Source organism: Acipenser ruthenus, chromosome 2, assembly GCF_902713425.1.
Source record: "Acipenser ruthenus chromosome 2, fAciRut3.2 maternal haplotype, whole genome shotgun sequence".
Taxonomy (NCBI): Eukaryota; Metazoa; Chordata; class Actinopteri; order Acipenseriformes; family Acipenseridae; genus Acipenser; species Acipenser ruthenus.
In genome coordinates this window covers 26,355,515-26,371,575 of record NC_081190.1, presented here as the reverse complement: position 1 = coordinate 26,371,575, position 16,061 = coordinate 26,355,515, and the positions used below count along the sequence as shown (strand labels likewise).

The window sequence follows — 16,061 nt, the reverse complement described above, 5'->3', positions numbered from 1 at the left end:
TTTTATGACTGAGACTACCTGGCTACCACCTTAGGAAATATGTTTTCTGATGTGCAAAATATTGTAAGCAAGTTACTGTTCTGTAACATGGCTACACAGCGGGCCCAGAAAACAAGGATGTATTTCGTATAATTACAAAAGAAACTGGTCATGTATTGCAGCACCTGCACTGTGCCCTGCAAAAGATGACCTACTTTCAAATAATTTCCTTAATAAAATAGGAACCAAGGTTGAACCTAACATTGTACACATTTTTATCTATATTGGAGCAACGATTCTAGTAGCAGTACTTTGAGAAAGCTGAAAACAGATGATGGGCCCAGGTTTCCATTTCAAAGATTTACTTCAAACACAACAGGTATCGCACAATCCGTGTAGGTCACCTACAGTACTTTATCCTTGTGACAAAGATCTTCATGAACTATGGAGTGAGAAGGACAGACAGACAGGCAGCATCATTTAGTATACTGCACTTCACTTTGCATGGTTAGAGAGAATTACATTTGGTACCTTTCCCTGAAACTCAACACTTATTTTTATTACTACAAGAGCAAGTCCATATAATGGGCCTCACTTCAATTAAAATAGAGCCTGAAGTCTCCATATTTTCAAGATCAATTGATTCCCTTCAAGTCAGAAATGCTACATCAAAACGGTTTACAAACCTGAAATTACAACTACATTCTAAATTTGAGCCTTGAACAATATATATATCTATATATATATATATATATATATATATATATATATATATATATATATATATATATAGTTTCTGTTTCTTTCTACACAGCTGAAGAGCTTTTGTTCAAAACATCCTGAACATTTTTTTTTTTTTTTTTACTGTACATGATTTTTACATTCATTCTAAATGTTTCTCTTTGCAGTTGCTCAAATATAGTGTTCAGGTGCTTTGACCGTGGGTTCATGAAGTGTCTTTATATTAGCAAGCAGCAGCACCATCTAGAGAACTGCTTTGTATTGCCAGGAAACTTTATCCAAAGTGGCTGATATATATATATATATATATATATATATATATATATATATATATATTATATATATATATATATATATATATATATACTCTTAACCACAAGGTTAAGTAAATGTATTTTTTTTTAAGCTCATGTTTAAATGTAACGGCTCTCAACCAGACACCTCCTCTCATCCGCTCTTGGGAAGCGAAGCATCAGCGAGCTTCCACAACGCCACTCCCTGTAACTACATCCCTCTTCTCTGAATGGACAGCTAAATCGAGATCCCTGCTATCACTGGTTGTTTAAAATCTTCATTAAAAGAAAATTATTGATGTTATGATTATGAACTCGAGTGATTCCACCTAACGCTTTCCATATTTTTTTTTATTTTTTTATTTTAATAAAACCTAAATATATATTAGTTCAGAGTTGCTCTTTAGTTCTCGTTGCCTGCCACAGACATATAGTCTAGATTAGCCAAAGTGTCTTTATAGAAATGAGCCAGCCCCATCTTGTGATTTGCCACTTTGCAAACAAGTTTCCTTTAGTTTGCTGGCAATACACTGCTGTGCACTAGATGGTGCTGCTGCATACTAATATGAAGACACATCTGATCAATCCTACATAACATATATTCCTGAACTTGTAAAAACACCTTAACTAAAGAAAATAGACAGACAATAAGAATAAGACCAATTTATGTCCAAGGAATTTCCACATCTGTATCCATGTATGTTTCACTCACCTAAACTGTTTTCACTGCTGTTTGGCCAGGAGGCGATGCGATCCCGTAACTTTTTATTTTTACAGGAGTCATCAGATTTGACTGAAAGCTGCCCTTCCTCCTTCCTGATTTCACTGACGAGCTGCATGCGACATCTTGTGAAATCCTCGAAGGAAATCTTGCCCTGTTCATCGGCTCCCAGCTGATGCATAATCTCAGCCACAGACCCCTCCATGTTCAGCTGGCGACAGACCATGAGCAGGTCGTTCCTGGAGAGGGGCAGACACACAGTTTCACTTCATCAACGCAATCAGGATAGAGATGCCACATCAACGAGGCTTTGTGAAATGCAGTAACTTTTTAAGCTTGGCTCAACAGCTAAACACTGTTCCCCCAAATACTCCCATCTGAGTTTCTCCAAGAAGAATGTTTTTATTCCTGCAGATTTTAATTGTAAAGAGAGATCGCCTGTTCAAACAAAACAATGACAATTAGGCTCTGGGCAACAAATATATTACCACAGTAGGGGACAGAATAATATCAAGTGGATTATAAAAATTAACCTGAAACCACAAAAATAATAAATATTTTGAAAGACCAGTTAACCGAGCAGTATGTGGTATTTATAACATAAAGCTGAACTTCACATTGCTACTTCCTGGGTTGTACTTATTCTTGTAGTATCTTATTCATCTTAATCACCAGTAATTTGCTATTTCTTCATCCAAGGTCAATAATAAACCGGGGAATGAAGCTGGATAGATTCCAGCAAATATTTTCGCTGAACATTGGATCAGCCTCAAGAAAAACTTTTCTTGAGACCATCACATCAACTGTTTGTATCCAAATACAGCGCCCCACTACAAGAAAGGTATACGTCAAGTTTGAAAAGGTTTCACAGGTTGACCTGAGAACATCTGTTGCAATCTGTTTGTCTTTACACACCAGATGATTTATTCCCTACCATGTTCAGTAACTTGTAAAATATGTAACAACCTCATGAGTAAAAGTAGCCTACACAATTATAATTTTTTTTTTTTTTTTTTTTTTTTTTAATTATTATTATTTTATTTAAGTTTCACAGACTTGAAAATGAGAAAGCGTGACCTGAAATATCTCAGGTGTTAAGAGGAAATAAATAGGGTAGGGGGTGATTACTTAACAAGTTAAAAGGTCCATCAATTAATAGTTATTTTTCCCCTGCCTCCATTGCAAACGCATATATTGCAAATAAGCAGTTTTAAAGATATCACGGGTCTGCCTACTACTGATCAAACATTCATTAAAAACATCAAAACATTACTCACATGGTCTGGAAATATACTTCCTCATGACGTGAACAGTATAGAACCGAGGGGTGAGAAGGGAAAATATGAAATAAGGTGCATCAGATTGACATGGATAACTACAATTTTAACCGATGTGGCGTTTTAATCCCACAGAAAGGGGTACTTTTTCTTTGATATTTAAATTCCTGAATGCTAAGTAATATGGGGTGTTCCAACACGATTCAAGCCGAGAAGGGCTTCTTTGAGCTCATCTGTATATCACTAATGTTGTGGAAATGCTGTGTTTCCAGACAAGGGTGTCTGACCCCAGGTAATGGCACTAAGGAGCTGGATCAGGCAAGGAAATGAAATGGTTGTAACCAGCGCTCCAGATAAGCTACCTACTGGGTGTTTTACGCCTTGAAAAAATATGAAATACGTATGGTATTTAAATTGAATGTGTAAAGAATACACATAGCAATTTTGCTGCACGGCTTGAGTTAGCATGTTATCAAGCTTCCTGTACACTGTCGGTTCCCAGCATCTCAGTGATCAATTGTGAATATACTGCATGCGGTAGCTAGAGAATGGATCATAGAAATGCCAGGACAGCTAATTGTAGTGTAGTGTGTAAGGTATATTTGTATTTGGAGTAGTTTAAATTGTAATAATAAAATACCTTGTTTGAATTCAAGTCATGTAGAATCCAACCTATATCGAAATAATCAGACTAGACGACGTTTCTAGTGAATAAAAAGGAATAGTTTTATTAGAAATAAAACTAAATAAAAGGAAGAATTAAAGGTGCAACAACTAAACTAAAATAATACAGAGGGGGAAGAATTAACTAAACTAAACAGTACAGAAAACAAAGTTTAAACATAAACAACAACACCCCAATCCCGCTGGTTGATCAGCGATCCAACGCAATCTATGGGTGATTCCCTTCAGGTTACAAATGCATTCCTGACAGCTATTTAAGACGAAGGTTAGTAACACAAATATTTACTTTCATTAATATTTGATAATCAAAGCATCGTTAAATCAGTCTCATATATATAGTTTTGGTTCAGAAGGCTGGATCTCCAGATTGTCACAGTTCAAAGACTGGTTTGTGTATCAGAACCTTGGATTTCGTGTCGGGAGCCCTGTTTGAGTGTCGCATGCAAGCATTTGTAAGTTTCTTTTTAACCCTGTGATTGGATAGTTTGGTTATTTTGGGCTGTGCCTGTGTCCACGTGGAGTGTTTCTCATTGGTTGTTCTCGTTCTGATGCAACCCCTTGTTCTCCATTGGTCCGCTATTCCACCCCCTGTCGGCTGGATTTATGAGATGGACTGTTTCCTGTCCTATATGTCAAAGTACCCAAAAATTGTCTAGCTTGCGGCGCCAAAAGAGTCATTCAGCGAAGTGAAGATAAGCCATTTGTTCAGCAGTTAGTTTATGACTCTTTTTAAAAGCATTCTTTGTCAGTGGGGGAGTTTGTGACCAGAAACCAAGAAGACACAGAGAATGGTTTAAGATTCCCCTTCTGTATATTTCAATTCTGTTACTTTCACACACAAAATTATATTATGACCCACTCTGACTCTACAGTAGCCTGCCTGGAAATTGTTTGTTAGCAAGGCACTTTACGCAACAATTCATACAAATAAGGAACCACAAATCACATCGTACAGTGTCCAGTGACCTGCAATGATTAAGATATCTGTATTGAGCTTTACAGCCTACTAGTTGGACCACAGAAGCAACAAGTAAAAAATATGCGTAGTTCATGCGTAGTTAATTTGATCTTAAGTATTCCGATCAATATTGTAAGTAAATGTTCAAGCGACTGCTAAATTTGGCTAGGACCATGTAGAAAATGTGTACCATCAGGAAATGTGTTTAATTTAAGTTAGTTTTAATGATAATTGACTGTATAAAAAGTACTGCACACATGCATTATGTATGTACAGTACAAACACCTCACCAGTATCCCCATCACCAGGGATAAGCACGGTGTACAGTATAGTTTCTCTTTTGCTAAATCGGTTTTATATGCTGTAAGAAACAAGTAGCTTTATGGTCACGGTAAAAGTATGATAATTTAAATGCACTGTAACTCTAATCATCCAATACACAAAGGCATGATTAGGCCTATATCATCACTTGCTCTGCCAAGAACCCAAACAAGAAAACTAAAAACACTGCTCGCTGTTGCAATCAAACTCGCTTTAACAAAACATCAAGTGAAATTGTGAGCAGCCACAACTTCTTACAATAGAAACCTACTATAAATTTCTCCCTTCTAAGAGTGGAAAAAGGCCAGATTTTAAAACTCACTATATGAAAATACAATACAATCTCATTTTTCTAATGCTTTATTTAACATTAACCTTTCCATGAAGAAACTGTTTAAATTTGAAACAGAGGAAGGCTATCAGGCAATAATAAAAGCCTGTTTAACTGAAAGAGAGCACATTAAAGATGTTGCGTTCACATGTTTAAGGGTAAACAGAGCAATGAGCTTCCAATAGTTTCCAGGGTCTGGCAAGGGTGATATACAATAATAAAAAAAAGTCTATATTGTAGACCAGACAGACAGTTCAACAAGATGGGAAGCAAATATTACTTTAATAATGTTGTGCTTAAAACACAAAGCAGAGATTCCAAGAAAAGCATTATATAACACTCACCAGTAGAATGCCTTAAAGTTAAAGTAGACTCATTAATCTTAAGGCTGTTAATTAGCACCCCAGTGTGGAAACAGTACCAAATTACTTCAGTAGACTGAGACTAGTTGATTTGAAAGGCATGCAGGCTGTGTCTTTTGATGTTACAGCTATAATAATTAGAGCCAGGGGCATAACATGAGAGGAATGTTATCTCAGAATGGGGATGTATGCAGGAGGAAGAATGGAAACGTGAAAACGTGCAAGGTCTGTCTCCTTGATAAGGCCATAGGTTAACAACATGGCAGTGAAACGGTTCATTATTGCTGGACAACACCTGTTAATGGAAATTGACAGAGATGACACAATACAACATGAAGACAGTATCAAAGTGTATCATCTCTGTACAGCGTTCAGGATTTAGAGAGTGACTTCAGTTCATATAAAATATTAAGTCATTAACTCAGCTAGTTTTTTTTTCTTCTCTAAAATTAAATATTTAGCTTGCACATACAGTATAACCAATTCCATGCTTGTGTTTCATACTGCATTTGCATGGTAAAGCATTTACTTAGGGAGGTCTTTATTAAGTGTAAAACAACTGTCTACATGTTTTACTAAGGACAGTGGCACATCTGAACCACGACACAGCTCCAGAGAAGAGGCAGATCTTTTCAGACATCTGGGAAAGGCTTCCCCACATTCTCACCTCTCTCACCCACAAGACCACATCGGCTGACCTTCTAAACGACACAATTAGCAGCAGGTGTCCTGGCCAGCCTGACCAACATCGGAAGGAAAGAATGGGTATTTAATAAACTGCTCTTAACTAGCCTGCAGCCTCAGAGCTGCAGGACGCAACATCACAGGGACCACAAATCAGACACAAAAGCAAAACTTCATGTTGGTGCATTCTGAGCCACATGATATTGTCAGGTAAAATGCTTTAAAAAAAAAAAAAAAGTTTTTCCAGCATCCCTTTAAAAATGTTTTTTTGAAGCTCAGATACTGTAAATGCAACACAAGAATGTTAAATTGATAATGTATGCCATTTCATCCATATTTAATTTGGTTTAATATCCTATTATGTGGTGTATGTATAACTCCATTTCTGTTTCTCTCATTATTTACCACGCTTACTAACTCATATCTTTTGAACCACAACCACAGGGGCTGCTTCAGAAAATATTAATTTCTGGATTGAGGTTTTAGAATGGCCACAAGGGGTGTGCAACTGTCATTTCTTTCCTCTCAGAAGAAATAACTAGAATATCTGTTCTTCCTACCCACCAAATAAAATGTTTTTGCAACACAAAACAGATATCCATGTTACCTTTTATCTTTGACCTGTGACTGTCATTAACCCCATAATGCACCTCTGAGATGGTTTATTACATATAAATGTTTGGAATTTTTTCATAGAAACATTATATATATATATATATATATATATATATATATATATATATATATATATATATATATATATATATATATATATATATTATATATATATATATATGCCAACATTGAGCCTGTGTCTGCAGGCTTGCAGCTTTTGTATATTTGTCAATCATCACAATGCAATCTGACCATTTCCACTAACTCTCTCAATCACAATATCTTTAATTGGAAAACGAAAGCCTTCACAGGAGTAACTCAAAATAAAAAGTGACATTTTTTTTTAAAGGCATATACAATTCAAAGAACAAACAACTTATACACTAACAAAATATGTAAATAATAATAATAATAATAATAATAATAATAATAATAATAATAATAATAATGGGAATGTTTCAAATGTCTATTGTGGTATGCCTTTTTGGCATATTGATTAAGACTCTGCAATTGATTTATTTTTATTTCTAAAGCCCCGGCTCTAATAGTACATAAAGCATTTTGACATCATGAATATATATATATATATATATATATATATAACCATCTCAAATTTGCGGTATAAAACACTGACATTAATATGTATAGGCTTGTACTAGTTGAATCATTCATACTTGAAACTATCTTTGCAACATTGTCAGCAAAATCTGGGGGCCAGTATCCCCTCTCGGTGTCTTTGTAGAGCAACATACTCAAACGTGCAAGAGTAAGTTACATGCAAGAAACGTGTTTGAGCTTAATAAAAATGAAATGTAAATGGTGAGGATTATAGATCGAAAACTGTTTTCTAAACTTTGAGTGCCGTGTTAGCTCCTCTGTCGGCAATGACCCCACTTACTTCCAAGAAAAAAAAGTTGCAGAAAAGTTTGTTTGGAAATCCCTTCACTTCCCTTCTCCTTCCCCTTCCCTGGCCCTGCTCTCGCCCTCCAAATGTTACCTGCTGATGTATCCGTCTCCGTCCCCGTCACAAGTCTGGAAGAGCCGCCTCATCCTCTCCTCCTCGCCGGTGCTGGATGTGTCACTGCTGCCGCTGCTCACACTCACCTCCACCGCAGCCGCCGCCATGATCTCTCCCAGTCGCAAGCTTCACTTTTCCGCCCTCACGATCTTGTTCAGGGTCCGATCTCAGCGAACTCACGGCAGTAACATTTGATCGTTATCCCTCTGTGGGGCTCAGGCACAGCGCACAATGCAAACAACACTACCAGCTGCGCGCGCACATTCCAATCCAGGCACGCTGTCTGACCACAGAGGGATATGTAGGGTGTACGAGCTGGATCATTGTGTTGAAAATAAAAATAATCGAATCTGGTGTCTTGTAAAAAATATTAAACATTAAATAATTTAGATACTAACAGACAATTTATTTATTTATTTTGCAGTAATGCAACTATTGCCTTATGCTGTTTCATATTTTGATTAAGTATTTGATAATAAATAGTATTTAATGTGTTATTATGTTATTTTTCTGTTGAATTGTTCTTAATTACATTTTTTAATTAAAAACAAAAAAGCCCCAAGCACAATAATTAGAACCAGAAAGTGCTTTGTGTTTTCCTTTATGCATTTTTCTTGTTAATGAAATGTTTATGTGAAAAAAAAATGATGGTGGATCCCTCTTGTTTAAATTGTCAATCCTGTTGTGTAATTCCTGGTGCGCCCACGCTGTGTCACAAAATGTTTAAATAAATACCCATAGTTCGACGTGTGTGTTGGGGGGGGGGGGGGGGGGGGGTATCATATTCTTGTGTATACTTATAAATATATACACATATTTTCGAATGTCAGTTTGCAATATATTTTGTGTGTAGAATATATTTTAATAAATATATTTTACATTATTATTATTATTATTATTATTATTATTATTATTATTATTATTATTATTATTTATTTCTTAGCAGACGCCCTTCCAGGATGACTTACAATTGTTACAAGATATCACATTATTTTTACATACAATTACCTATTTGTACAGTTGGGTTTTGTTACTAGAGCAATCTAGGTAAAGTATAATAATAAAGGGTATTATTTCTTTGTTTAGTGTAATTATATTTTCTTCCCACTAAAAATTGCCAGAGGAAACAAAATAAAATGAAATAAAAAAAAAAATACCACCGTGAACACTGAGGGAGCTGTTAATAACAGGAAACATTAGCTCATCATTACCAGCATCCACATGTGACATACTGTACAGACAGAAGGACAGATGCCTTCATATGCATGCAGATCCTGATTAACATTCAAAACAAGTTTCTTCACAGCTGAATAGGATCTTCTCTAGGTTTGTGTAAAAAGTAATAATGACATACTGTACAGACAGAGAGACAGACAGCCTTCATGCTGACAGGTTATAATTCATAGTTTGGGCAAAAATAGGTCCTTAGCAGGTTTAACCACAAATGAACAAGAGTTCTTTATTTCTGTGCCAGAGCCCTAGCCGGAGTGGGGGCTGCAACGGTTTTCAGGAATAAATGAAAATGAACAAACATTTCACAAAATCAAACCATACGCAGAGTATAACCGCAACTAAACATTGTGTGCTATACAAGCGGCAGTTTTATCTACTGTGCACGTTTCTTTTGTCAAAGAGGTTCTGGCGTTACGGTCTGTGGATATATAAATGATAAGGCTCATAAACCAGTAGGCCTTATTATTAAAAGTTTGTTTTCTATTTTTTTTAAATCAATGCAGATGCTGATTAAATGATTTTAGTACCAGAAACTTGTCATATTTGTTTGCATATTAAAATGGTTTTGTTATTCACCTGAATAACTACTCCATGGAAGTTGCTACAAAATTGTATGAATTATGCCCTAAGTAGATTAGAGGTGTAGCTTACAGTGCAGTTAATATGAATGTAGGACAAGGTGTAAAACATGTTCAAAGCACTCAAAATATTGAATTAGAGTCTTCATAAAGAGACGATCAGGTAACTGATTCTGACTGCTGCAATTGCTCATGTGTACTTCAAAGGGGTTTAATTGACAGCAGGTCTAACCAGCTACTGAATTTAGATCGAAAAGCATGGGCCAGATGTAGCCTGGAGGCTGTGACTGGCTTGGATGTTGAAGAGATCGCAGATTCTCCAGTAACAATGAAATGCAGGAGCGGCATCTCTGAAGAACAAATAACATTTGATTGGAATATGTCTGGCAGCTTTGTTGCATTGCGACTTTTAAAAAAAGCCTAGCCCTACTTGCACCACACTGTATCAGTGGTTTTCTGGTTGAAATACATCAGTGTACTCCAATATACTGTAGATCATATGGGTTAAACATGAACCCTCTCGTGTTTTCTGGACTGAGAGGGAAGGTATTTAGGAACTACATTTGTATTTCATTATAAGTCATTTGTTTACCTTTACATGGGTCCAAATATTACATTATGGAATGCCTAATAGTTTTTTTTATTATCTTTTAAGAATTTGGTGTATTGACACATACATTATATTATATGCTGTAAAACATTCTGTTGTTTATTATGGAAGCTTTTTATAGGGTTCCAAAGAAAGCCCAAGGAAGTTTTATAGGACGGCAAAGAGGCTTGGCTTGGCCTGGCTAGTGCTGAATTTTATTACTGCCTTCAACTCATTCATTCAGCATCATACCACTTAGTCATGTTAACACTTCAAGTTAATTAACCATGTGATATGGGCTTCAACAGTGTCATTATGGACATTTTAATTTTTATTTTGACATTGTGTACACATGGCTTGTTCTGTGCCAGTACCCGCTTTCTGCCAGTCCTGGATATTGACTGCTCTGGAACCCTCTTTTCTGAGTCTTCATTAGAAGAGCCTTGCTTTGACATTTTGAAATATCTCAGAGTGAGTCAACATGAAGAGGCAGAGCTGTGGTCCCAAGTACTTTCATTTTGAACTGCTGTCAATCCACACAGAACAGGAAACAACACACTAGTAAGAAACACCACATTGTAGGCATGATGAAGAAAAATATATCATACATTGTAAATATTTAGTTAACCAGAATAAATGAGACTATACAAAATATATACCTACATTTCATCATCGGCTTCATTTATTGAGTTCAGCTTTGTTGTCCTTTTAAAAATGTATACAAAGACACTGATACAACTAATTAGTGTCTATCTATTACATCTAGAAACTAATTTTATAGCTGCTATACTGCAAATCAATTACAGTACTAGTACAAAAAAAATAAAAAATGAATACATTAAAATTCATGCTTGCATAAAATAAAATATTTTTTTCCTCAAGCATTTTATGTGTATATAATGATTTTATAATTAAATATGCACATATAATAATGTTCTTTATTTACTTCAAGACAGATGTAATTAACCAAGGAATGCTACACAAAAAATGTTAATACATGTAGAATAGTATGTGGTTTTCTGGGAATTGAAAGAAAATGAATACCATCAAGGGGTTCTGTGACATTATGAAGCTTGAGTGATGAATACAATGTCACACAAGCCTGAGATGCATCCTGTATTATATTTTCTATTACGCAAAGATTAAAGCATGGTATAAAATACATTTTGTTATAAACTAAATGGATTGCATTCATTAGTTGATTTTTTTCAGTTTGGGTCGTTGAACATTAAGTAAATGAAGTATTTTTAAATGACATGCCTTGTACTGCCCAAAGGTAGTTGACCACCCCCCCCCCTCCTCTTCCTCCTCCTCCTCCTCCTCCACCTCTTCACCATCGTCCCACTTACTTTCTAAATGCAATGCAAATAAGGTGGAAGCATGTCAATTTTGGAATGAGTTGTTTTGTTAGTAGTTTAGAACATTAAAATGATGGTATGTTTGGTTGTGGGGTTTGCAATTGCTTTTTTGTAATGAACTCTCAACTGAGTTGAATAATATAAGTCTGTGCTTATCTGATCCACATATTGGATCCACCAGGTCATAAACAGGTGGTCATTCTATTCAGTTGGTCTTAAATACATGTATGACTGTAGGCGACAATATTAATCAGATATTGTCATTCACATGCATACAGTATTTACTTAATGCTTTTCTAAATTAAAAACACCGGAAGACAATAAATGATGTCCTACCAATTAAAACAATAAACAGAACTTGCTAACAGTTAACATTTTTATTTTATTAAACAAGAAAACTGTTGGAAAAAAAAAAAAAACATATGTTGAATATTATGATCCTATTTGGATTCAAAATGTAAGTTTCTAACTGTCAGAATTTGTCAATGTTCAATCTATTGCTGAATTACAGTAGTAATTTACTACACCGAATATGCATAGTTGATGCCTTGTTCAAAAGAATTAGATACAGGCATGTGCAAAAAACATTCTATTGGTGTTCGTACTGGTGTGAACTATTGTGTAAACAGTTCCAGGTTTGTTGCTGTTACCCAAAATACTGAGTAAATTCCCAGACTCCCTTCTTTTAATTGAGCTTCCTGTAACAGAGAGCCACTGATATCCTCCTAGTTATACACATTGAAACAAATATCCACATTATCTTTAGTATCGGCTAGAATTCAATAGCACAGTGACATCTTTACCAATGGTAATGACTTGTCGCAAATGTACCTGAGATTGTCACCCCTAAAACTGCAATGTAACTATAGCACCAAACCCTCATATTACACATACACACAAAATGGCTACATCCCATCAACCTGTTCATGTATAATCACATTCCACAAAAAAAGTGGTAGAAAAAGAAGAATTCTGACAGAATGTCTTCCCCTTGACACGGTAGACATAACTGCATGAGTTTTTGAAAAAATGTAGTATAAATAAAGCTTGAACATTGGAAATGCTTTCCTAATGGAAGTTTAAGCTCTTCATTTAGGGGTTTTACATGACAGCAGTGTCTTCCCATGCCTATTAGAATATATGCTAACAGAGGGTTATCTTGTCAGGAAAGGTTAACACCCAAAGACAAACTTCCTTGTAAAAGCAATGAAAAACAGTAACATTTTTTTTAATGATTTGCCATTGCTGGCTATTGAACTTGGAACACACTACACACTATGTTTTTGTGTCCTGATTATCCTTGTGCTGTGCTGCAAAATGTGTCACCAAGAAGAAACAATACAAAATAATTCAAACAGAAGATGTTGTATTTCCTTTGGGGAAAATGTAATGCAGTTTATTTGCTTTATACCCTGCCCATCATCACTCCCTATCAAATAAGACACTGTGGGGCTGATGTAAGGATACATGCAAAGTGATTTGCGACTGTAAAACACCTATATTGCTGCCAAAAAACGTGTTTGGTGGGCGTAAACTGCAACTTTAGCGGTCACTAAAAATTCTGCGTATGTACAGAAAGGTTTTCACCTGGCGTTCTGCACCTGCTATCAAATCAGCACTTTTTCATCATTAGTCCATTTTAATGATATTGCAATGTATTCAAATGAAGAAAAGAGCATGGAATTGGGCTGGGATCTGGAATACTAAGTGGGCACAAACATAATGAGCTGTAAGGATTTTGCCTTGCACTTGGGCAATTGCTGACCCTTCAAAAACTTTACACTTCCTCTGACAAGGTGCAAACAATTATATAAGCGGGTAATTAAGAGCTGTATAAAACTACACACCTTCAGAGTCCTCAGAGGCTCTCTGTTCCAGATCATTGTTTCTTACAGTAATGCTGGGAGGTGACTCTCTTGCAGAAAACATTCAATAACATATGCCTGCCCTTGACATTCAGTGGTGAAAATGTAATTACACCAGACCCCATGGGAACATTATTATCCAGGGCAACAAGTTAAGTCACCTTGATAATTATAATGAATCAAGTCTAATTAATTGATAGTGCGTCACTGATGGCTCTGCTGGTAGTTGACCAGGATGGCACCAAAGTTTTGTACTTGCTAGAAATCCCTTCTGTGTTTCTGTACTGACCCAGTGTACATGCAAAATAAATAAATAAATAAATAAATACAATATTTCAATATCTGCTAGTAACAGGCTAGTCCTTATACCTTTTGTAATTACAATATATTTTATCCCTAAAATATTCATATAATATAATGCCACTGTGATGGGCTCCCTCTGGTGGCTCCCCTGTAGTTTTTAATGACTGCTCTCTACATTATGTACCAGTAGCACAATGGGTTATGTGTCTCGGAAGATGGAGGATTCAAGCATCTCCTTTAGGCTTCTAAAGCTTGCACTGTGTAGCAATGTTAAACTGCAGTAACTTTAAACTCTATAGCCATGAAGACCTTTTGAGGCCACATTTATGAGTGACTTTCATCTCTGAACTAGACTAGAGGTCGTCATCTTAGTGGCCAAGACTAACCCTCATCATAAACTTAATGAACCATACATAACATTACCTTATTACTGGGAGTGCAGTTTTAGGTAATGCAATTAAGACAGATTACAATTATATATATATACAGTACATTGCCCATATCACACGATGGGCAATGTACTGTATATGCTGATATGTGGTTGATCAATACACTGAATAGAATATTATTTAAAAGTGAACTGATGCCAGTTTATATGACGCACAGATCATGTAACACAATTAACAATGAAGTTACAGAACTTACCAGTCAAAGGACACAAAATGAAGTACAAAATAAACATTTTCCAGAGAAAGCTTTTGTCTGTGGCTCCCAGTGTTGTTGTATCTTCCTCACCTTGGGGGAAATCCCAGATGAATTGGTATAATGTTAAAGAGTTGCTAGTTTTAGATAATTAAATCAGACCCATCCTCAACATCTTGATAATGAGTTATCTAAGTTAGCATGAACTAACCTAACAATGCAGCAGTTTCCAGGTCTTTGTAACTGATAGCAAAGCTGGGGTGTCAGTCTCTAGCAGAAAGCATTTAATAACATGTATCTCAACAAGACTAACGAAAGAAGGTCCGCCACCCATTTTTTAATTGCTATAATTACATTATTTTTATGTTTATGTACGGACTTTCATCAGTAAGCAGTGGTTTAAGAACAGGTGTCATTAATTAAAGTCATCTCTCAGTCAGTAAGGAAGGCAATAATCGGCAGGGACTGTTTCTCCTCATCGCGCCACAGCAAACCCTGCTGGCCAGGCGTCCAGTGTGCTCAGAGCAGACACCTGCAGGGTTGGTCTTTGTCCCCCAGAGGCCAGTAGTTCACTGACATTCGAAATTGGGAAGAAAATGAGGGGTAAAGTAATTGGGCACACTAAATAAGAAATAGAAAAGAGAAGCTTTAAACTGCTAAATTTTAAAGTCACCTTCGGATGTAATGAATGAATCAGAGAATGAATCTAAACAAGAACAAGAATACATAAGATAAGCAAGTTTCAGTATAAGTTCTCCAAAATAGCTTTAGTTTACTCCTTTCTTAATTATTTTAATTATCCACGCAAAACAAGCAAACGTTTTAATTTCCTGTCACAGTAAAACATAATGTCTGACAGTGCCGTTTTGAAAATGCACCAGAAAGTATGGGTAGTAAGGGACATCTAGTGGCTAACATCATTGTTGCATTGATCTCAGAAAAACATTTCAAATTAGTCTACAGAATTCATTGTTACACAACACATTGCTTCAAATACCTCCAGTTATTTGTTTTTTTCTAGACCATCAATGCGTTTCTGTGATTTAACTGAAAATCAGTTTCTCATTAAAATTATATCTGTGTTTAAGATCGGAACATTATCTACAGAATACAGTAAGTAGGTATACCATTTAGTAAGCAAGCACTCTGTGTAAGCTAAACAGGCAACAACCAGAACCACAAGCTCCAGCACAGCACATGTTTTTAATTTTGAGGTTGGGTATGTCTAAAACTGCACTGTCCCACGTTCCTTGGTAAATCTTATAGTTTAGTATTTTGTGCACCCTGCTTCGAAACCAGACATGGCTGGCTGACCAGTTTGTTTACATTATTACCTCAGGTAGTTTCAGCTGCAGGCAAACAAGCTTTCTCAGTCTTTGAACTATGTAAAATAAAGGAAAAAAGGAGAAATAATTTTGTATAGTGATTACATTTTACAAGAAACATCTATTTAAAGCTAAAATCGGTCTTCTTAAATACACATTATAGGCTAAAATATCTCTCATGTTC

The 16,061-nt window shown here is 35.8% G+C and overlaps 1 protein-coding gene across 3 annotated transcripts in view; it reads right to left on the bottom strand.

Annotated features, from left to right (window-relative positions):
* Positions 1–8,268, bottom strand: part of LOC117424174 (colorectal mutant cancer protein) — a 140,947-nt gene extending 132,679 nt beyond the window's left edge. For 2 of the 3 annotated variants that reach the window (XM_058992786.1, XM_058992788.1), the window contains exons 1-2: positions 7,964–8,268; positions 1,726–1,973 (exon numbers count right to left, since the gene is read on the bottom strand). In XM_058992786.1, the coding sequence (XP_058848769.1) occupies positions 1,726–1,973; positions 7,964–8,091 (376 nt within the window). In that variant the 5' untranslated portion in view covers positions 8,092–8,268. Of the gene's footprint in view, positions 1–1,725; positions 1,974–7,963 lie in introns of those variants that run through there. The other variant, XM_058992790.1, reaches the window with a different exon arrangement.
* Between the last annotated feature and the right edge of the window lie 7,793 nt (positions 8,269–16,061).